At 37.1% G+C, this 22,196-nt stretch overlaps 1 protein-coding gene across 4 annotated transcripts in view; it reads right to left on the bottom strand.

The window, feature by feature from the left end:
- Septin10 (septin 10) overlaps window positions 1-22,196 on the bottom strand; it is a 44,833-nt gene that overhangs the window by 13,872 nt on the left and 8,765 nt on the right. For 3 of the 4 annotated variants that reach the window (XM_069988663.1, XM_069988664.1, XM_069988666.1), the window contains exons 2-6: window positions 14,035-14,097; window positions 8,896-9,013; window positions 8,428-8,623; window positions 5,912-6,098; window positions 1,338-1,499 (exon numbers count right to left, since the gene is read on the bottom strand). In XM_069988663.1, the coding sequence (XP_069844764.1) occupies window positions 1,338-1,499; window positions 5,912-6,098; window positions 8,428-8,623; window positions 8,896-9,013; window positions 14,035-14,097 (726 nt within the window). The remainder of the gene's footprint in view (window positions 1-1,337; window positions 1,500-5,911; window positions 6,099-8,427; window positions 8,624-8,895; window positions 9,014-14,034; window positions 14,098-22,196) is intronic. The other variant, XM_069988665.1, reaches the window with a different exon arrangement.

Here is a 22,196-nt window from a genome sequence, read left to right on the forward strand (position 1 = left end):
AGGATAGGAAAAGTACTTGGTTGTAAACCCAACACAATAGCTTAATTCATGGCCTAGCATAATCTATCTCAAGTGTGCTGATATAGGGTCCAAGTCTAATGTAAAAGTATATTTAGTAATTAACATGGTTTCTTAGTTGTGCCTTTCTGGAAAACACAAGAAATAAAATTAAAGACAATTAAATACTTTGAAATCAAGATGACTTCATTTATATTATTTTATTTTTAAACATTTAATTTGTGGAGGTTTTTTGTGTTTTTATTTTTGTTCAGTCATGGGACTTCAACTCAGGGTCTGGGCACTGTCCCTGCACTCTTCAGCTCAAGGCAATTGCTCTATCACTTGAGCCACAGCACCCCTTCCAGTTTTCTGGTGGTTAATTGGAGATAAGAGTCTCACGGACTTTTCTGCCCTGGCTGGCTTTGAACCACGATCCTCAGATCTCAGCATCCTGAGTAGCTATGATCATAGGTGTAAGCCATTAGCACGCGGCTCTAATTTAGGTTTTTTAGTACAATTGGCATATGAAATATGCTGAATGCACTGCTAGGTACATAACCAGGGGAGTATCATTTAAGCCTAACAATAAGCCATAAGATAGGTACTAGTTTAATTTAAGTCCCAGGGAGATTAATAATGCCCACATGTGGTTAAGTCTGTCTGGAGTCTCAAAAACCCACGATTTCTCAAAATACAATCAGACATTTAAGAAATGTTATAGTTTGAAGAAAGAACTTAGGTAATAAACTCAAAGTACATTTGAAGTATCAATATTAGGTTAGAGGGACCCCCTTAAAGATTTTAAAGCATTCTGAGAGGCTGTATAGTCTTAATGTACTATACTCACCTTTCTGTGGTGGTATCAGCTGACACAATGCCTATGTGATGAGTTTGTCATGCTTTTCAGAATGACATACTTTTTTTGGGCGGTGGGGGAGTGTCTGGTTGTGGGGCCTGAACTCTGGGCCTGGGCGCTGTCCTTCAGATCTTCAGTTCAAGACTAGTGCTCTACCACTTGAGCCACAGTGCCACTTCCGGCTTTTTTCTTTTTGCTTATGTGGTGCTGAGGAATCGAACCCAGGGCCTCAGGCATGCAAGGCAAGCGCTCTACCACTGAGCCACCTTCCCAGCCCCATGACATACATTTTTAAAGTTATTATTTCTGTATTTCTCATTTAGTATTTTCAGTCTACAGTTGGCTACTGGTAACTCAAACCTCAGGAAGCAAAACCTCAGATAAGAAAGCATATTGTAGCACAATGCTAATCAAATCTTAGGTTAATTTTACCAGTGAAGCAGACTTATGTTCAATGGGGGGGGGTGCGGGGGGGGCTCACATTCATTGAAGCATTGATCTTAGCAGTAGTCTCATCATCTGTTGGGAACTGGTATATTTGGACGCCATTGCACACCAATTCACTCATGAGCTTGACCTTAAACTTCTGTAATTCAGTTTTAGAAATTGTATCTGCCTTGGCAATCAGTGGAATAATGTTCACCTATTAAGAAGAAAGGAAATCACTATCTTATCATTGAGGAATTTTAGTCCTACAATAATTGATTTTTCCATAAACTAAAATCAATCTCCAATAATAAGTTTCCTTATCTAATATCAAAGATTGACAAACTGTGGCCCAGCTTATTGCCTGCTTTTATAAATAAATATCTGCTGAAAAAAAATTATGTGCATTCATTTAGGTTGCTTTCTCATTTAAACGTCTTAGGTAAGTAACTTTGAAGCCTAAACTTCTACCTGGCCCTTCACAGAAAAAGTATGCAGACTTCTGATCAAGATAATCACACACACACACACACACACACACACACACACACACACACACACACACACACACACACACACCTTGCACAACCATTCCTATAGATGCTGGCTTTATAATAATTATTTTTAAAAAGCAGAGATCATGTAAAATTAATCTTCATTTGGATTTAGGCTTAGAAACCTCATGTTTTCTCCAATGAATTCCACTGCACACAAAATAAGTAAAATGTCATAAACAGTAAGCCCAAATCACCTGTTTAATTGTATTTTTAATAATCTAAGTTCCAAGTAATTAGGTGATTCATCTCTCAGGAAAACAAACATGACATTTCTCTTTCTGCCTCCCATTTAAGCCTTGCCTCTATCTCAGCAGCATCTTTGTCATTAGAGATTCCTGCCTAGATGGCCCAGGAAGGAAACAGTGCCACTATTACTAGAAGCCTTTAGGACGCAAAGGAACAATTCCTCAGCATTATTCAAATCCTATCACTGCTAGAGAAGAAGAGATGTGGGGTCATGTTCATGACTTGTAAATTTGGTCCTGTAAGAGATAAATGTACCCACAAAAGATTGATGTTTCCACAAACCTAGATTTTGTTTTATTGTTTTAATGTTTGCTTTTAATTTAAAAAAAGGTTAACCAGATATGTGTCAAGAATGAGACCACAGTGGAATTTTCAGAATAAAAGTAAAAATTTAAGTTAAAATTCCCAGCCTTACTTTTTTCTTCTAATTTCATATTGATTCAATGTGTCTATCTGGATTGATTAGCCTTCCATAGGATCAAAGGAGATAAACATTTCTCCAACTATCTGTGAACTTAACTGGGAGAAAATGTTCCAACAACAGGTTTCACAGTAGTGTTATAAAGGTCCATAAAAATTTATTTCAATATTCTATAGACAATCAATAAATTATACCAAATTTATAACCTACAATTGTATCTATAATAAACTGAGGACATAGATTAAGTGCCAAATATCAATGCTTACATGCTTTTCAAAAGGGGGAAAATATCAGATGTTGTCAAGGATGGCTACTTGTCACTACTCAGTTTAGGCCAAATAACTTTGCCTGTCACATCTTTAGCTTTTAGGAACAAAGGAGAATTACCAGAGGAGTCTTGAGGGAACTGAAAGAAGCCAGCATTGCCACCTCCTATTTTTATATAGAGTTCTTATGTAAACCAGGATTTCCCTAGGCCTGCCAGGTGGCTTGTGGTTATCCATTTATATTAAGTGCTAAGTCAAGTAAATGAAACAAGACAGTTATCTCTATAAACTTGTTATAGCACTCTGATTGGTTTGTATAACAACTAAAGACAGAATATTTTATTAAAAATGTATCCAAAATTTAGAATTTGTTAATGTGTAAAAAAGAAGAAAGTAGCCACATCTTTAAATCAGTATATAATGCCAATAACAAGAAAAATTTCATTTTGGTTTGAATGAAATGATACTGTTCAAAAGATAATATTGTAGCTAGGTGGCTCACGACTATAACACTGGCTACTCAAGAGGCTGAGATTTCAGGATAGTGGTTCAAAGCCAGCCTGAGGAAGGAAAGTCCATGAGACTGTTATCTCCAATTAACCACCAGAAAATTGGAAGTGGTGCCATGGCTGAAGTGGTAGAGCACTTGTGTTAAGCTGAAGAGCTCAGAGACAGTGCCCAGTACCAGAGTTCAAGCCCCATGACTGACCAAAAAAAAAAAAGATAATATTGGGTAATACTTTATGTCTCTGTGTATAATATGCATCTAGGACTACTTCTTGTAGGGGTTAGAAACCTGGATTGTTCAACAAGTGCTAATTGTTTCCTCTGTTTAATCCTGAAAAACCACGGAGGGAACATATAAGTATGAAATGTTTTTGGCTAACATTCAAACTCTTTTGAAGGCTAACAGTGGCTGGGTTTGCCAGTACTTCCAATACCCAAAGTGAATATTATAAGACTATATTTATTAATAAAAACAATTTTAAAGTAATGGAATTATTAGTAAACATGTTTCTATGTGCATGCATTGAGCTAAATGTGTTTTAATTTGTCTCAGGTAGCCTTCATAGAAGATTCAATCTTAAGGGTTATCTCACTAGCTCCATTTTATTAAAAAAAAACAACACTGGAACCTACTAGTTATGGCTGAAGTTGAATAAGGCAGTTATCAAACATTCTCTATTTTATGCTGATACTATGGCTTGAACTCATCAGGCCTTGTAGCCCTTACTCAGCTTGCTTGTTCATGGCTGGTATTCTACCACTTGAGATATACCTCCTGTCTGGCACTGTCTTATTTCAATCTTCTCAGTACTAGGTATAAAACCCAACCTAGGCTTGTGCTCTATTACTAGGCTAAACACCCAGTGCCAACGTTATTATTTTTACTTTTCTCAAGTGAAATATTAGTATTCTTGGGACTTTTTGATAGGATCTTGTTCAGTTGCTTAGGCTGGCCTCAAACTCCTAGTCTCAAGTGATCCTCCCATATCAGCCTCCCATATGGCTGGGATTATAGGCACTGGTCACTACATCCAGGCTTCTACTACCTATTTTATAATATGATAGAAATATTGAGCTTGGTAGGGCCCCAACTAACTCTGACACAATCTTCTTATAGAGAATAACACAGAGTAGTTTATAATTTATCATAAAAAATAAAAAATACTTTCAACTATAAAAGCTGGGAAAAAAATCATGATACATATTTATACACTACTAAAACAAACATCTGTTCTATGATATACAGCTATACTCTAGCTATTGAAGAGGGAAAAGATGAATGCAAGCCTATAAATTTTGTATACCACATGCATAATATAATAAAGGATTTATACACCATTATCTCAACCTCTCAAAGTAATGTAACAGCTAATTCTTATTGAGAATATCTATTCGTTAAGTCCTCTATTTAAATGGATTAGTATAATTAATTTTCAGATCTCTACCTTGATGTAGGTCTTCTCCCTAGTTTACATAATAAGGAAAAGAAACTGAGACTTAGATAGCTAAAGGCACATGTCCAATATTAAATAGTTAATAAGTAGCAAAGCCAGTATTTGAAACTAGTCCCCACTGACATCAAATTTACAATCTTTATACACATTGCACTGTTACTTCCCTCCAGCTAATAAAAAGTTATACTCGGGCTGGGAAGGTGGCTCAGTGGTAGAGCACTTGCCTTGCATGCATGAGGTCCTGGATTCGATTCCTCAGCAGAAAAAAAAAGTCAGAAGTGGCGCTGTGGCTCAAGTGGTAGAGCACTAGCCTTGAACTGAAGAGCTGAGGGACAGCGCCAGGCCCAGAGTTCAGGCCCCACAACCGGACCAAAAAAAAAAAAAAGTTATAGTCTTAGTTCTATATTTCTTAAACACATGAAATGCTACACAGACTAAGTTATTAAAATGACTGACCCTAAATTTACACAGATCTTTTTAACCTCAAAAATTAAAAATGAGGGGGCTGGGAAGTTGGCTCAGTGGTAGAGTGCTTGCCTTGCATGCCTGAGGCCCTGGGTTCGATTCCTCAGCACCATATAAGCAAAAAGAAAAAAGCCGGAAGTGGTGCTGTGGCTCAAATAGTAGAGTGCTAGCCTTGAGCTGAAGAGCTGAGGGACAGAGCCCAGGCCCAGAGTTCAGGCCCCACGACCGGACCCAAAAAAAAAAAAAATTTAAAATGAGGGTTGGAGATTTAGCTCACAGAAGTGCTCTTGCCTAGCAAATGCAAGGCTCTGAGTTTGATCCTAAGCTCTATAAAAATAAAATAATTTTTATATTGTCTAAATTAAAATGTGTTACTGTAATCTGTGATAAAACATTAACACTTTAATCTTTGTCAATGAAGTTATTCTTCTCATTGAACAGTGTAAGAATGTAAAAGCAGTGTGAAATGAATTCCATATTAAAGAGACTGCTCATGTTCTGACATGCAACTCAATCACTTCAAAAGGAACTAAAACTATAATGTTCTATCTCTATATCTTGTCTTCCAAACTGAGTTTCCATAGAAAATAAACTTATCAAATGTTTTAAAGATGGAAATAATAAAAGCTATTATACATATATCTAACATAGAGATAGTTTAATAGTTCAAAAACATAGTAAAGCTGCTTAAGTTGGCTAATTTCTAAATCCACCTTGCTATCTAGGCTCTTCATGGTCAAGAGGTCCAGTGTCCTCAGAGAGTGGCCTGTGGGAGCAATGAAGTAGAGACACACATGGATACGAGAATCATGGTAGCTGAAGAGAGAACGCTTGATCTTCAGTTCTTCTTGGAGATATGCATCAAACTGACCATCTATGTAGTCAACTATTGGTTGGTAGCTGAAAAATACAATTATGTAAAGTATTTAACATAACATATCCATGTTACTATAATAGAAAATTCTATCTATTTTGTGAGTCTTGGTACATAATGCAATGCAAATTACTTGGCAGATTACAAATACTGGTCCTATGTCCAAGTTACTTAAAAATACTTTCATTTAAACATTGATTTTTCTCTAAGATGATATTCTTCTTATAATTATGAACATTTAAAGCATGATGTATTTGACCTTTGTACTTAAAATTAATAAAATTTATTGTAAATTTTCTCTGTCAATAAAGCTTAGGAAGGAAGAAAAGAAGGGAGAGAGGGAAGGAGGAAAGGAGGGAAGAAAAAAAAACTCAAAAAGCTTTGGTCAAGGTCTACAGGATCACAATAGGTAATGTACATATGACCACAAAAGGTGATGCTAAGTGAAATGAACTCTAAGATATGGAAACAAGAGATTTTTCTTTGTTGTTTTTAATGTACTATGTAAAGTTATTTCTTTTTTCTTGCATTTTTCTTTTTCCCCCCTATAGTTTATCCCTTATTGTCACTGTATTTGATTTTGGTACTCTATGTATTATATATACATTTATCTGATTTAAGGAAGGGAAGGGGAACAAAATGGTGAGACAAAGGACAAAGGCAAACCAATGCAACAGCAATACTCACAAGACAACATATTGGAAATGAACTTTACAACTTGGAGGGAGAAGAGATAGTGAAAGAAAAATGAGTGAGGGGGTAACAATGTTTAATAAGAAATGTACTCACTACCTTACGTATGTAACTGTCACCCTTCTGTACAACACCTGGACAGTAAAATTAAATTTAAAAAAAAACAATAGATTTTTTTTTTTTTTGTCGGTCGTGGGGCTTGAACTCTGGGCCTGGGCGCTGTCCCTCAGCTCTTCAGCTCAAGGCGAGCGCTCTACCATTTGAGCTACAGCGCCACTTCCGGTTTTCTGGTGGTTTATTGGAGATAGGAGTCTCACGGTCTTTCCTTCCTGGGCTGGCTTTGAACCGCGATCCTCAGATCTCAGCCTCCTGAGTAGCTAGGATTACAGGCGTGAGCCACCAGCGCCCGGCTCAATAGATTTTTTTTTTAAAAAAAGGTCTACATGACTGACATTTTTATATTTAAGAGTAGTGCTTGAAAGGCTGTGCTCTAACTTGTATCACAGAGTAGTCAATTTGTACAAAATGGTTCCCTCTGGGAAATTACTTATGGTAACAAAAATACAAGCATTTTAAAAGGGAAGATATTAAAATGTACTGTTTATCTATTTAAATTGATAATCTTTATATCATAGGAAAAAATATAGACAAGAAATAATGGCATAAAATGCAAACTAAAATTTCACTATCAAAAACTTTCCTGTACTGCTTGATAATGTAACTAGTTATTTTTAAAAACAAACAAAAAACAAATACAACATGCACCAACAATACATTAGGGTCCCCTTATTCACATCTTCACCATCATCTTGATAATAGTCATTCTAACTGGGATAAGATGAAAGCTCAATATTGTTTTGATTTGCGTTTTCTTTATGGCAAGAAATGTTGAACATTTCTTCATGGATCTGTTGGCCATTTTTACTTCTTCTGAGAAGACTCTTTAGCTCATTAGCCCATTTATAATCTGAGTTGTTGGTGTTTTGAGGGTTTAGTATTTTAAGTTCTCTATAAATTCTGGATATTAGGCCAGTGTCTGATGTCTACCTGGAAAAAAAATCTCCCATTCAGTAGATTGTCTTTTTAGCTTCTTGCCTATGTCCTTTCCATGCACTGATCAAGATATATTGTATTCATGAACTGCTTTGTTAAATAACAACTCCATTTACAACTACTTAAAGATAATAATATTGTACAACTACTTAAAGATAATAATTTTAAAAACATGTACCAAATACTTGGCTATTATATATAAAATATCATTATACAGATTACATTTTGTTTTCCTCAGTAAGAGAAGTCCTGTCTAAAAAATAAAACTATTCTAAAGAAATAAGACAACAGAACAGAAAAAGGAAATCATCAATTTGTTAATAAGAAAAAAATGTTACTTGCCTTTCCGATCTTTTTCCCTCTCCACTACCATGAGGTGAAAAGTTCTGTTCCATTATTCCCTCTCTGTCATGATGTTCTTCCCTCCCTCAGATTCAAAGCAAAGGAACCAGCCAACTATTGACTGACTGTGGGCCATAAGTGTTTGGGAGGAGGAAAGTTATGGATTACCAGAGAGGAAACTCAAATCATAGCTCAAAGGGCAAGAAGGAAAATGTCTTGATTTTTAAATAAGAAAACCTTGTTTGACTGCAAGGAGAAAGTACATACCTCTCTTCTTTATTTATTTGGTCACCAAATCCTACTGTATACACAACAGTCAATTTCAATCGAACATTACTTTCCTGAAGTTCGTATGTTTGGGCTTTAAGTCTAACATTTGGACAAAAATGGGAGGATTCGTGTTCTTCGAAACTGGTATTAAACAATGTGTTAATCAATGTCGATTTTCCGATTCCAGTTTCTCCTAAAAGATATAAAAGGACAGATATAGAGGATGGCTGAGAGAAATATAACTGTGAACTCCTAGACTTGTTTCAAGGGTCCTATGTCATTATCAGAGTTGAGAAATGAGTATATATTCTAAGCTACACAGAACTCTCAAGAGAGCACTAAAATGTTAAAATGTTTAGATAGAAAAACAAATAAATAAGATTTAAGCATCATGACCTAAAACTGCTAATTAAAGTGAGCACAAAGAACATGAAGGAAGAGCTCAGAAGAGTTAGTGCTACTTACCCACACAGAGAATATTAAAACAGAAGCCTTGCTGAATAGATCTGTCAACCAGCTGGTCGGGTAAACTCTCAAAACCAACATGCCCACACATAGTCAAGGAACGGATATTTTCTTTTTTCTGAAGTAAAACAAATACTTAAAATAACTTTGGCTGAAATAGAATATGGTAACACTTGAATGGATAAATACGATTTATCAAAGGGACAAAAAAATCTTATGGTCTTTATACCTCAACTAAGATACAAGTGATTATATTAATTTGCAAAAAAAAAAATTGAGGGTCCAGAACTTCAAAATAGGTGCAGACCTTCAAACTATATAGTTCTTATTCTTTTCATATGATAAAAGTATAATATAATTTATAAAATTATGATTTGTAACATTAAAACCATGATACCTTTCTAAAACCAGGAAGATATCCATGTAAACTATGGCATATTCACTCACGAAATCAAGAGTTTCTTAAAAAGTCATTAAATATGTCATAGACCTTTTTTTTTCTTCTTCTTCTTCTTTTTTGGCTGGTCCTAGGGTTTGAAGTCAAGGTCTGGGCTCTGTCCCTGAGCCTCTCTGTACTCAGAGATAGCACTCTACCTAGACCAATTTTTAATAACAAGGAAAATCATACATTTAAATATAATATGAAAAGAGGTACTGCAGTTCCACCTTCTAGTCATGCTAGAGAAACATATCAATCCTTCAGCCCTACTATGACAAAATCAGCAATCCTTTTAAGTTTCAAGTGCAGGAAAAGGCATGCAGACATTGAGGAAGGAAAAAACAATCAAACTCAAGAGACTAATCTATTTCATGAGATGTATATTCATTCCCCTGATGGAAACTCCAGTCACTATGACACAGAGAAGATGGAGATCAGGGAGGAACTAACAGTCTTACTGGATTAATTAAGTCATTTGGGGAATAAAGCAAGAAAACCAAGTAGATGAATCCTAGAATGGAAGGAATCCAAATTCAATAAACACACTACCCTCAAACCCAGTGAAATTACCTATGTATAGAAAGAGTACAAAGATCCCAGCTAGAGGTCAACAGGAAGAGCTGAGCACGTTTCAAGAGCATCATCATGGGAGTTGGGCAGAGCTTGAATTTTTTAAATTTTATTTATTTTTATTTTTTATTTTTATTTGTCATCGGTCATGGGGCTTGAACTCTGGGCCTGAGCACTATCCCTCAGCTTTTCAGCTCAAGGCAAGCACTCTACCACTTCAGCCACAGCATCACTTCCAGTTTTCTGGCAGTTTATTGGAGATAAAGAGTTTCACGGCCTTTCCTGCCCAGGCTGGCTTTGAACCATGATCCTCAAATCTCAGCCTCCTGAGCAGCTAAGGATTACTGGCATGAGCCACTGGTACCCAGCTCAGAGCTTGAATTTTCAGTCTTTCAATTAAAAGGGCTGAAAAATGCTCAGGATCTCTACTACAACCCTAGATGGCTCTCATTTTTGGAGTAAGGATCAAATCCCCAGGAATCTGGGTACTGAAGGCACAACTGAAATAGACCTGTCGAAACCTATGACAATGATCTGACATCAATTCATCTGTTAGAACAAGGCTCAAAACTCTTTGGCAAGCCAGGCACTGGGGGCTCATGTCTATAATCCTAGCTACTCATGAGGCTGAGATCTGAGGATTGAAGTTCAAAAGCCAGTCCGGGCAGGAAAGTTCATGAGACTCTATCTCCAATAAACCACCGGAAAAACAGAAGTGGCTGTGTGGCTCAAGGTAGAGAGCTCACCTTGAGTTGAAGAGCTGAGGGACAGTGCCCAGAGTTCAAGCCCCACAAATGACAAAACACACACACACACACACACACACACACACACACACACACACACACACACACACACACACACACACACACACACACACACACACACACACACACACACAACTCTGGCAGAAGTAAACAGAATCTAATGTTTCTACAACTTCTACCTCACAATAAAAAAATATTGCAATTGGAGGAAGCAAAAAAAATTCTAGTTTGAAAAAGAAAAACCATAAAAACTGTAGTGAATAAGCAACTTGCCATACATTTGTATGATAAAACCTAGTGATATATGCCATGACACAAGATTAATTTCACAAGTATGTATCCAAACCATGATTTACTGTGATTTTTGTCTGTACTGGGATATAAACAGAGGGCTTCACACTTGCTAAATTCTACCACCTTAGCTAAATCTCTGGTCCTCTTTTTTGTTATTTTTTCAAATAAGTTCATTTTGCCTGAGCTAGCATGGAACATGATCTTCCTATTGGTGCTTCCGACTGTAGCTGAGTTGAGACATGTACCACCATGCTCGACTTTTTCTCTTAACATGGAGTGTCTCACACATTTTTTCCCCAGATTGATCTTAAACCACAGTCCTCTGACCTCCATCTTCAGAGTAGCTGGGATTAAAGGCACCCAGGTAGCATTCTACCATTTGGCCCATGCCCCAGTTACATGATTTTTTACATTTGCATCTATTCTTCTATACAGTCAAATATGAGAGAACATGTCTCAGAGTTAACACAGTAGAATGGACTTGAAGAATATATGAGAAATAATTGTTTTTTTACTGTATGAAGTGGGCAGGATTATGAGATAGCCCTCCAAACTGAGCTTCAGATGTACGTACACACACACACACACACACACACACACACACACACACACACACACACACACACACACACACACACACACACACACACACACACACACACACTCTTTGACTCATTTAACACAACTCAGATAACCTTATAAAGGGAAATCATTCTTGGTAGGCCTAACCTAGTGAGGTGAGACCTTAATAACAGAGTCTGGGCATTTTCTCACCAAAAATATCTGAAGCATGAAAAAGTTGACCTGCAAGAAGTTCTCCCTAGCTGGTTTAGAATGAAAGGGACATGTGGCAAGAAGGGAAGAATGGTCTGTAGAAGGTAATGATAGCCACCAGACAAAAGATTAAACTCTTCCAATAACACAAAAGAATGTAGAAGGAAAATATCTGCCAGAGAGACCATTCAGCTGACCCCTGAATAGTGACAGCCCAAGAAGAGAAGCCAACTGAGTGGTGCTCAGGTTTTTTACCTGCAGAAGTGGGAGCCAGTAAATAGCTTCTATTTAAACTACTAAATGCATAAGAATGTGCCATGTACCCACCATCAGGAAACTAGTATGTTATATTCTCTTTAGTATCCTTTGACTCACTCTCAGATAAGCATGCTATTGTCGTTAGTTTTTTACAAAGGGCTGGGGTGTAGTTCATTGGTAGAGTACATACTTATCATAGGTGCAAGGTATTTTAGTTGATTTCTAAAACAACACACAAGAAAAAATGTTTTAAAGAGAATGAAAAAGGGGCTGGGAAGGTGGCTCAGTGGTATGCATGAGGCCCTGGGTTCGATTCCTCAGCACCACATAAGCAAAAGAAAAAACGCTGGAAGTGGCGTTGTGGTTCAAGTGGTAGAGTGCTAGCCTTGAGCTGAAGAGCTGAGGGACAGCGCCCAGGCCCAGAGTTCAGGACCCCTCCCCCCAAAAAAAGAAAAAGAGAATGAAAAAGCACTAGGCTTTCCATTAGCATGTTTAAGATTAAAATATTTGCTGGAATTTTTATCTGATAAGCAAATTGTTTATTACATAAAAGTTAATTTAAATGACCTCTAAGTTTAAAGATAATAAAAATAAATACACTGAACAAACAAATAGTCTCTAAAATCCTTTCTGGTCTAATACTACATGATTTTAATGTCACAGAAACAAAAGTAGCATTTAAAAATGAAGTCTCCCAAGATTTTATTCAGAGGAGAGTTTGGAAGAAATGAGACCAAGTAACAGCCAGTCTACGGAGAAGTCACTGAAGACAACTGAGGACTGACAGTCACTTAGACAAAGCAATGGGTTAGAAAGCAAATGATAAGTAATTCAAAAAGTAGGAAGGTAATAAAGATGGAATGAACTGTTAATGTCAATAACAGTGGAACATTTATCAAAGATTATCAAAACTGTGAGACCTTGGTTTGTTTAGAAAAGAGGGAAAATAAGAGAGACTACAGTTATTGGAGCATGAATTAACCAAAATTTGTCAGAGTAACTGAATTATGTTTGCACTATAATTTTGTTTTAATAAAATTAATAACATACTTCCTTTATCAAATTAAAATATATCCCTCCTCCCTTTTTTTCCCAGGTGCTGGTGGCTTACATCTGTAATCCTAGCTACTTGAGAGGCTGAGATCTGAAGATCAAGATTCAAAACCAGCCTTAGCAAGAAAGTTTCATGAGACTCTTACCTCCAATTAACCAGCAAAAAGCTAGAACTAGAGCTGTGGTTTAAGTGATAAAAGACTGCTTTGAGCAAAAAAAATAGCTAAGGGATGGCACCCAAGTGCTGAATTCAAGCCCTAATACAGGCACAAAATTTTTTTAAAAAATTTAAAGTATAACTTTTAATATAAGTTACCATCCCTGCTTTGCAGACACACTGAGACGTACCCTTAAAGCCTGAACTCAAACCTCCCAGCAAAAAGGTATCAGGCAAGGCTCCTAGTGGCTTCCAACACTCTGACATTCACAGGAGTTCCACTTACACCACTCTGTGCAATGTGCCCAGCAAATGCAATGCTAGTGCCAGGTAAAACAGCACAGAGATGAAATTCAACACATACAGAAGCTGAGGCAGGAGAATTTTGAACTTCAAGGGCAGCCTGTGCTACAAAGCAACATCAGGTCTCAAAAAAAAAAACAAAAACCCAAGACAAAACAAAAACAAAATGTACCATTCTTTCTAGAAATGCTGTTGAAGCACTCCTCAGAGTTTTATCTGCTTTATACCAAACACAAAGAGCCAAAAAAAATAACAAAGACAGAAAAAAATTATTCAACATCAAATAATGTAAGGACATTATGGATATTTCATACTTGAGTCAACAATAAAGTTAATTTACATTCAAGTATCTATGAATCCACTCTCTGCCACAAGTCTGTAGGTTCTCCAGATAGTTATTTTGAAGTCACAGAAGCACTTACTTAGAGGACAATATGCCAGCCTTTCAAAAGCAAATTGAGCATCCCTCTTGTACAACTACTTAAATAAAAATAAATTATGTAAATTAAAAAAAGCAAACTCACTGTCTGTGTATCACAGTCAGACACTTGAGGGGATATGCAAGCTGTTTTTGACATCATATGAAACTGAAAGAATAGGAAGAGAAAAAAACACATTTAAAACAGATATGCTACCCATAAGGCCTATCTAACTAATATAGGTTCTAATATTGTCATTATCACTAACTTTTGACTTGTAGTTAACACTATGTACTCATGGAAAATTGTGGCTTTTGTACTGTATTATGTATTAGTTTATGTATTAATATTCAACATACAAACACACAAATTAAGAAACTGGGAACTCCTATTTAAAAGCAGGAAAGCAAATAATGATACTTTTACTTGAAAGACGATAAAAGCCAGGTGTTGGTGGCTCACACTTGAAATCTTAACTACTTAGGAGGCTGAAATCTGAGGATTGTGGTTTGAAGCCAGCCTAGGCAGGAAAGTCTGTGAGCCTCTTATCTCCAATAAACAACTCAGAAAAAGCTGGAAGTGGATCAAGTGGTAGATTGCTAGCCTTGATCAAAATAAGCTCAGGGACAGCACCCAGGCCCAGAAGCCAGGACTGGCCAAAAAAAAAAAAAAAAAAAAGAGGAGGTTGGGGGGGAGATGATGAAAGGGATGATGTTGAATGGCAACTCCTTTGTCCAACTACTTAAAGATAATTCTAAAAAATATTTTAAAAATCACTGGAAAATAGTTACTGATTTCTATGATTATCTATATTAATTACTGAGATAAAAGTAGTTATATCATTGATCACTGTTACACTGAACACTGAGATTGACTAAATCAAAAGAATTTACCAAAAAGCAAACAAACAAACTTCATAAGAAGGACTTTATAAGATTAAAAAGGGGAAAAATAAGCTATTTCACTTTAAATAATACTCAAGAGCCAAAGTAGCATTCAAAAATCTGTTTCCCTGTAGTATGCCAGAGGAAACAGAAATGTTGTGATCGTTCCAACTGAGGTATAGCTGGAAAAATAGGAATCTTAACATTTGGTAAACCAAGTTCCTTAGATACCCAATTAAAATACAAACATTATTTACTGAAGCCCTATAATTTGTGCACCACTGTGCTAACTCATTTAGGTTCACTTTCTTATTTAATCCTTACAATACATCTGGGTTCTGCATATTTTCATTCCCATAGCCTAGAGAAGAATAGGGATCAAAAAAAGCTGATTAATCCTACAAGTTTGTAGGCTATAGACAGGGGTCTGATCTGACTGCAGAGTTGTTTCTACTGTTCCAACTTCTAAATCAATTCCATAGTCACTTCAGGAGAGGAGCAAAATAAGGTACACATGAAGCTAATATCAAAGGACTGTTATCCTACTTTTGAGCCCATCAGTAGATACTAAGGAAATGCAACACTTTTGTATTTTGGTGCTGGTCCCAGGCTGGAACTAAGAGCCTTAAGGACTGTCCCTGAACTTTTTAGCTCAGGGCTCTCTACCACTTGAGACACAGCTCTACTTCCAGCTTTTTGATAGTTAATTAGAGTTTCCTGCCTAGGCTGGCTTTGAACCATGATTGTCAGATTTCAGCTTCCTGAGTAGCTAGTCATAAGCCACTGTTGCCTGGCCCAAAAAGTAATTAAGGGACTAGGAGGCATTTATATAATACTTGCTTGCCATGAGCAAGGCCCTAGGTTCAATCCTTACCACCACCACAAAAAAAAAAGTGATATTAATAGTGGTGTAATTTCAAAATGCAAGCAGTGTCAATGTAAGACAAAGTAGTTTCCTTGCAGCCTTGATTATCTATCCTGGGAGACCATCAGCCTCTTATACATCCCTCCATAAAGACTACCAATATAAGTACACCTATGTACCAGCTCTTTCACATACACAATAGCAACAGCCAATTTTTCTGCAATGTATTTTCCAGAGTAGACTTCCTAATTACACATCTGTCTCATTCCTTCTAGGGCATAATGTTCAATTCTGTACACTGCAATACAAATAAATGTTTTTACGAAGGCAGTCCCTTCACCTACAATCACAAAGAACTGTACTGCAGCAAATAGCTTTGCTCACCTGTGTGACTAAGGGGAGACTCGACTGCTGTGTTCCTGTCTCATCACCCTCTGTTTTCCCACAAGTACACTGGTATACATCATAATTTCACCAGTGAAGTTTATACAATGCTATAACAATATTCTGCTACATTGTGATACAATAAAAATTCAGGGCCAACCTGTTAACTAAACACTATACAAACAAGTGTTTTCGAACCCTTAGTGATTAACTAAATAAATACATTCTTTCAACATGAAATAACACTTGTCAGTTGGAAACTGTCTCTATATAAAAGAATACAACATAAGCTTGGGATGAACACTAAGTACTAGCTATGTTTTCATAATCTGAAAAATATGTACTGATATAAAGCATGTACACTAATTTATGGCTTAACTATTCAAATACTTCACTTTACACTCCCTATCATTCTGAAAAGTCTCTGTGTGGTATTGAATTAGTAGGTCGTGGATGTAATTCTACCATATAGTAAAAAAAAAAAAAAAAAAAAGAAGTGAAAGACACTAGAAACAAATCCTGGTAGTGTCACACACATTTAGGGAGGCAGAGAAGAGATCACGGAAAGTCAGGGCAGTTTTCCAAGTAAACAATGCTGTTGAACTGAGTTAGGAAAGTGGCATAGCACCAGACTTTAAAAAAGAAGGAAATATTTGAATACTAAAAAGGAGAGAGAACTTCTTGTGGAAAGTATAAGAAAGGAGTTGATTGGTGTCAGATATTAATGAGGTTAGGAGGAACAAGAGGTGATACACAAGCAATAGACTTAGCCAATCAGTGTCCACGTAGAGGCCATTCAGTGCCTCAGAATATACTGTATTTGGATAGAAACCTTTGTCAGCACCCTGCATTAGATGAACTGGATGAGATAGGAGAGCATTTCATGCTCAGCGTCACCTCCTGACACAACATACTAACTGTTCATACCTGAGCATGTGTACCTCCTGTGCCTGACATGCCCTCATCTGATTCTCTGAGGCTGTATAAGTTCACTTGTCAACTACAGAGCTTTTGTGACAATTAAACTATGCAAAAGTTCTGGCAGGAAATTAGCTTTCTGTTTGTATTTAATGTAATCACAGCATGAGATTGATTAGATTAGCATGGTTTAGTAGACAGGTTGGAAAGTAAACGTTGCGAAGAAAAAAATAAGATAGGTTTTAATCATTAAACCCTTAACAAAATGTAGGTTAAGTTCATTTTTTATACAGTTGAGGATTCTGTCTATGGAGGTTTACTATCCTACCCAAAGGGCAGGCTATAAGCAGTTTTTAGAAGTATTTCTCAGTAGGAATATTTTCAGGAATATTTCTCAGTAGAGACCTACTAAGAAAGAATCAAATGTTTACCCATAGTTGGCTAACAGAAGAAAAAAGCTATTTCTTCTGTGGGTTTTAGGACAAAGCATGTGTTTCTGTTCATTGCTCATCTCCCCCAAACTGAAGATAGATCTTTTGAAGAAGATAGATCTTTCTCCAACTATCTCAAATGATCTTCTAATACTTCTAACACTGTAATTTATACAATTTTACAAAATTGTGTGTTGCTAGAAGTTGAAACTATCCATTTTAATACAAATGCTTATGTGTATTATATATATGTATGTATAAAAAACTATAACTAATTTATTATATAATCAAGTACAGGTTGTGAAGTCCCCTTTTGTGCTTTAGAACAACACTGTGACTGCCTAGTAGAAGTTGCTGTTTTCTTTCCATTCTCATTTCCTTTTTAAATATTTTTATTATTATAAAGGTGATGTACAAAAGGGATTATCATTACATAAATCAAGTAAAAAGTACATTTCTATTTGATAGTCACTCCTTTTCTTGCTCCTTCCCAATTTTTCCCTCCCATCCCTACCCACAAGTTGTATAGTTCATTTTCAGCATAGTGTCCAGTGAGCACCACTGCTGCATTTCTTTACCCTTTGTCCTTTCAAGTTCTCATTTTTCTTTTTTCTTTCTTTTTTTTTTTTGGCCAGTCATGGTGCCCAAACTATTGGCCTGGACACTGTCCCTCAGCTGTTCAGCTCAAGGTGAGTGCTCTACCACTTGAGCCACAGCGTCACTTCCAGCTTTTTCTGCTTATGTGGTGCTGAGGAGTTAAACCCAGGGCCTCATGCATGCAAGGCAAGCACTCTACCACGGAGCCACCTTCCCAGCCCCAAGTTCTCATTTTTTAAAGACAATATCCCTAGCATTTTTTATCTGGAGGTAATTACTAGGGTACTTATGCTTTTCCACTGGAGGTTGCAGAGAGAAGTGGAGAGTTCATGGTTAGATATTGATATTGTGTCTATGATCTTCTGATGGTACAACAGGCTAACAATATCAAGGAAAATTCATGTTTCCTTAACTTGTAACACTGCAACAAAATTGCTAAAACATTTAAAAACATATATAACACACAAGATCAAATATATATGCATTTTGTAAACCTAGGAATAAGGAGATTCTGAGCTTTACAGAGGATTAAGGGACAGTATGCTGGAAAGGTGTTCCTGCACCCAGTAAGAAGTGAAGACAGTGGTCTCTAGTCCCTTTTAACTCAGATTTTATGACTAAAAAAAAAATCATGAAAAGTATGTGAGATGGTGAAGAATGAAGAATAAGGCACAGAAACTTGCAGGAATGATTAAAGACAGAAGCAATAACATTTTATCTCACTGATGTGGAAACTAAATTTCAAGGCTCATTTTAAGGCAAATAAGATGGCTTGAATTCCCAGGAGAAAAAATAATCTAGGCAAGCCAGATAATAGAAAATCCAATCAAATTTGAGAAGTTATTTACTGGGCCCAGAAAAAGTAAGTAGGACTGGAGAAAAAGGAAGGCAGAAGAAGCAGTTTCTCAATAAAACTACTTTTTTTTAAATTTTATTTTATTTGTGAACATACTGTACAGAGGGGTTACAATTACATGGGCAAGATAATACATACATTTCTTACCAAGCATTGCAGCCTCCTCCTTTGTTTACCCTTCACCTCCCTTCCCAGCCTCCCCCATCCCCCCCAATCCTCCCCCCCCCCCCCCCGCTAATAAAACTACTTTTAAAAGACAAGGAATATTTGTGAGGAAAATAATCAATGGGAAGTATGTTAATAACAAATTTCATTTACTCTCCAAATGAATACAATATTTGCTAAAAGGTTTTGTATTTCAAGAACAGAGAAACAGACTACAGGCAATATGGCTCAAAGTTAAATAAGTTAATAGTCTTGTGATTAGAAATTTAGTACAGATAGGGAACATGCATAAGTTAGTACAGATAGGAAACATGTATAACTAAAAATATGGACAAGACACACCTTATGTGTCTTGGCCTCTGTCCAGTCAGAGAAGAAAAGGCTTAGTGGAGACTTGTAGAAATGGGAATTTTTCTACAAATAAGGAAAGGAGAGCATACACACATGTACAAAAGATGCAAGCACAACTGGTTAGATGAAAAGCTACAATAAGGAACCTTCTTTTACAAGAAAAGCAGACCCACAACTGATCAAAAAAACAAACAAACGAAAAACCCACCAAGAACAGCAGAAGAGATGTGACGGCTGTGGACACCATCTGTTTTAAAGTGACTACACAAGCACACCCATGTATCTTAAACTAATGTCACTAGATAAGTATTACTGTAAGCAGGAAAGAAACTAGAGGATGAATCAGCATAAGTTTCTCCTTGTGGGTGATAGAAGGGGAACATGTCCTCAAATCTGCAGTGGATGAATGAAACTGTGGTTGAGTATAATCATAATGTACTACTACTATCAAGCTGACATGTATATTATCCTTCCTTCATAAGTCAGAAAAATGCAGGGAAAAGATACATACATGAAGCCTACACTGAAGTATCGACAATGGGTTATATTATTAGGAAGATTAGAGTAAGATTAATGAAGGAAAAGTTCTATTTTTGACAAACGAAAAATAAGACGAGTTACTATGCACTGATAAAGCATATGCAGAATCTAAAAGTTTCCCTTTCTTTTTTATATCTATTAATATTACCATATATTAATAAGTTCACATGTATGAAAATATCAAAGAATTAAATGAACCCAGTAAAAATGATTACAGTTCCTCCTCCAAATACTGCAAAAATACATTTATTTAACAGAAATATATTGAGTGTCTATGTGTCTAATTGTTCTAAGCAATAAGAATAAAAAACTTAAAAGAAGAAATAACACTGTGACTTACAGAGCTTTTATTCCACTTAAGAAAGACAAGTAAAAAACAAAGTAAAGCAAATGGTATGTTAGAGAGGGTAAACACAAGAAAGAAAAGTAAAGGCACAGAAAGGGGAGAGAGAGAGGTGGCTTGGGCCAGAGGACAGGTGGTAAGGGAAACCCTAACTAGAAAGTTGTCAGTTTGACAAAGATCTGGTGAAAGGTACAGAGCAGATAGAAATACTTAGAAGGGGGCCATGCCAGCAAAAGGAATGAACAATGGCAGAGATCTAGAGGCAGGTGTATGCCTGGTGAGTAAAAAGTAAAGGACAGGGGCCAGGGTAGCTAGTTTGGAGGGAACAGGGGACAGAAAGTGTCAAGAGAGCAAGTCAGAAAGGGTTCTTGTGGCTTATTTTAAGGACACAGGTTAGAAAGGTTTTTAGCATAAGTGGGGCATGAACACTCTCTTATATAAGGTTCACTACAGCTACTATGTCAGAAGCAGACTGAAAAATGACAAGCAGAAACAAGCTCAGTTAAGAGGCTACTGTAGTAATTTAGAAAAGAGATGATGGCCACACACTCTTTAAAAGCCAGAAGTATATGTATGGCTCCAGTGGCAGAGTGCCAGCCTTGAGCTAAAAAGTGTCAATGGGATAAATCCAACGCCCTGAACTTAAACCTGAGTTTTGACATGCGCGAGCGCGCGTGCGCGCACACACACACACACACACACACACACACACACACACACACACACACACACACACACACAGTATAGAAGCATCCAGACTGATGGTAAAAAGCCTGAAGTCACTGGATGATGAAATTACTCAAGGACTGACAGTATAAAGAAACCAGAAAAGGGCTGAGTGCCAGGGCTCGTACAGGACTTAATCCAAGCTTATCGGAGGTTGAGATCTGCAATCTGAGGATTGCAGTTTAAAGCCAGCCAAGGCAAGAAAGTCCATGAGATTCTCATCTCTAATTAAGTACCAAACAAACAACAGTAGAGCTGTGGTTCAAGTAGTAGAGTACTAGCCTTGACCAGAAAAGCTCAGGAACAGACCCTGAGTTCAAGCCCCAGAATGAACACATGCATGCATGTGTGTGGGCTCGCACGCACGCGCGCACGCACACACGCACGCACGCACACACACGCACGCACACACACACACACACACCCCTCAATAAAGCTAGCTGAAATGATTTAAAAAAAAAAAAGTTAAGTCGAGGGAAAAAGGTAAAGGACAGAACTCAATCCTTGAGTTTAAGAGAAGCCAGGCATCCAGGGCTCATGCCTGTAATCCTAGCTACTCAGGAGGTTGAGATCTAAGGATCACCATTCAAAGCTAGCCCAGGCAGAAAAGACCTTGGGGCTCTTATCTCCAATTTACTTACTATAAAGCTGGAAATGGTGCTGGGGGGACTTAAGTGGTAGAGGGCTAGCCTTGAGCACAAAAGCTCAGAGACAGCATTTGGCTCTAAATTCAAGCCCCAGGAACAGCACAAAAGATTTAGAGAGGAGAAAGAAGTCTTCAATATTTAAATGAATTGGAAAACACCACTCCAAGAGACCCAGAATAAATAGCCAAAGAGATGAAAGTAATCTAGGAATATGTGTAGTCCCAGCAGCCAAATGCCTATTTCCTAGGCAAGGAAGAAAGTGCAACTCCTATTTACCTATCGTATTTTCATGTCACAGTAGAGGAATAGCAGTTTTTAACAGAGAACAACTGTTCCCTTTTCTTCTTCTTCTTCTTCTTTTTTTTTTTTTTGTCAGTCATAGGGCTTGAACTATACGCCTGGGTGCTGTCCCTCAGCTCTTCAGCTCAAGGCAAGCGCTCTATCACTTGAGCTACAGCGTCACTTCTAGTTTTCTGGTGGTTTATTGAAGATAAGTCCGGGCTGGCTTTGAACCGTGATCCTCAGATCTCAGCCTCCTGAGTAGCTAGGATTACAGGCGT

The sequence above is a fragment of the Dipodomys merriami genome, unplaced genomic scaffold, assembly GCF_024711535.1.
Source record: "Dipodomys merriami isolate MVZ:Mamm:240054 unplaced genomic scaffold, mDipMer1.0.p SCAF_36, whole genome shotgun sequence".
Taxonomy (NCBI): Eukaryota; Metazoa; Chordata; class Mammalia; order Rodentia; family Heteromyidae; genus Dipodomys; species Dipodomys merriami.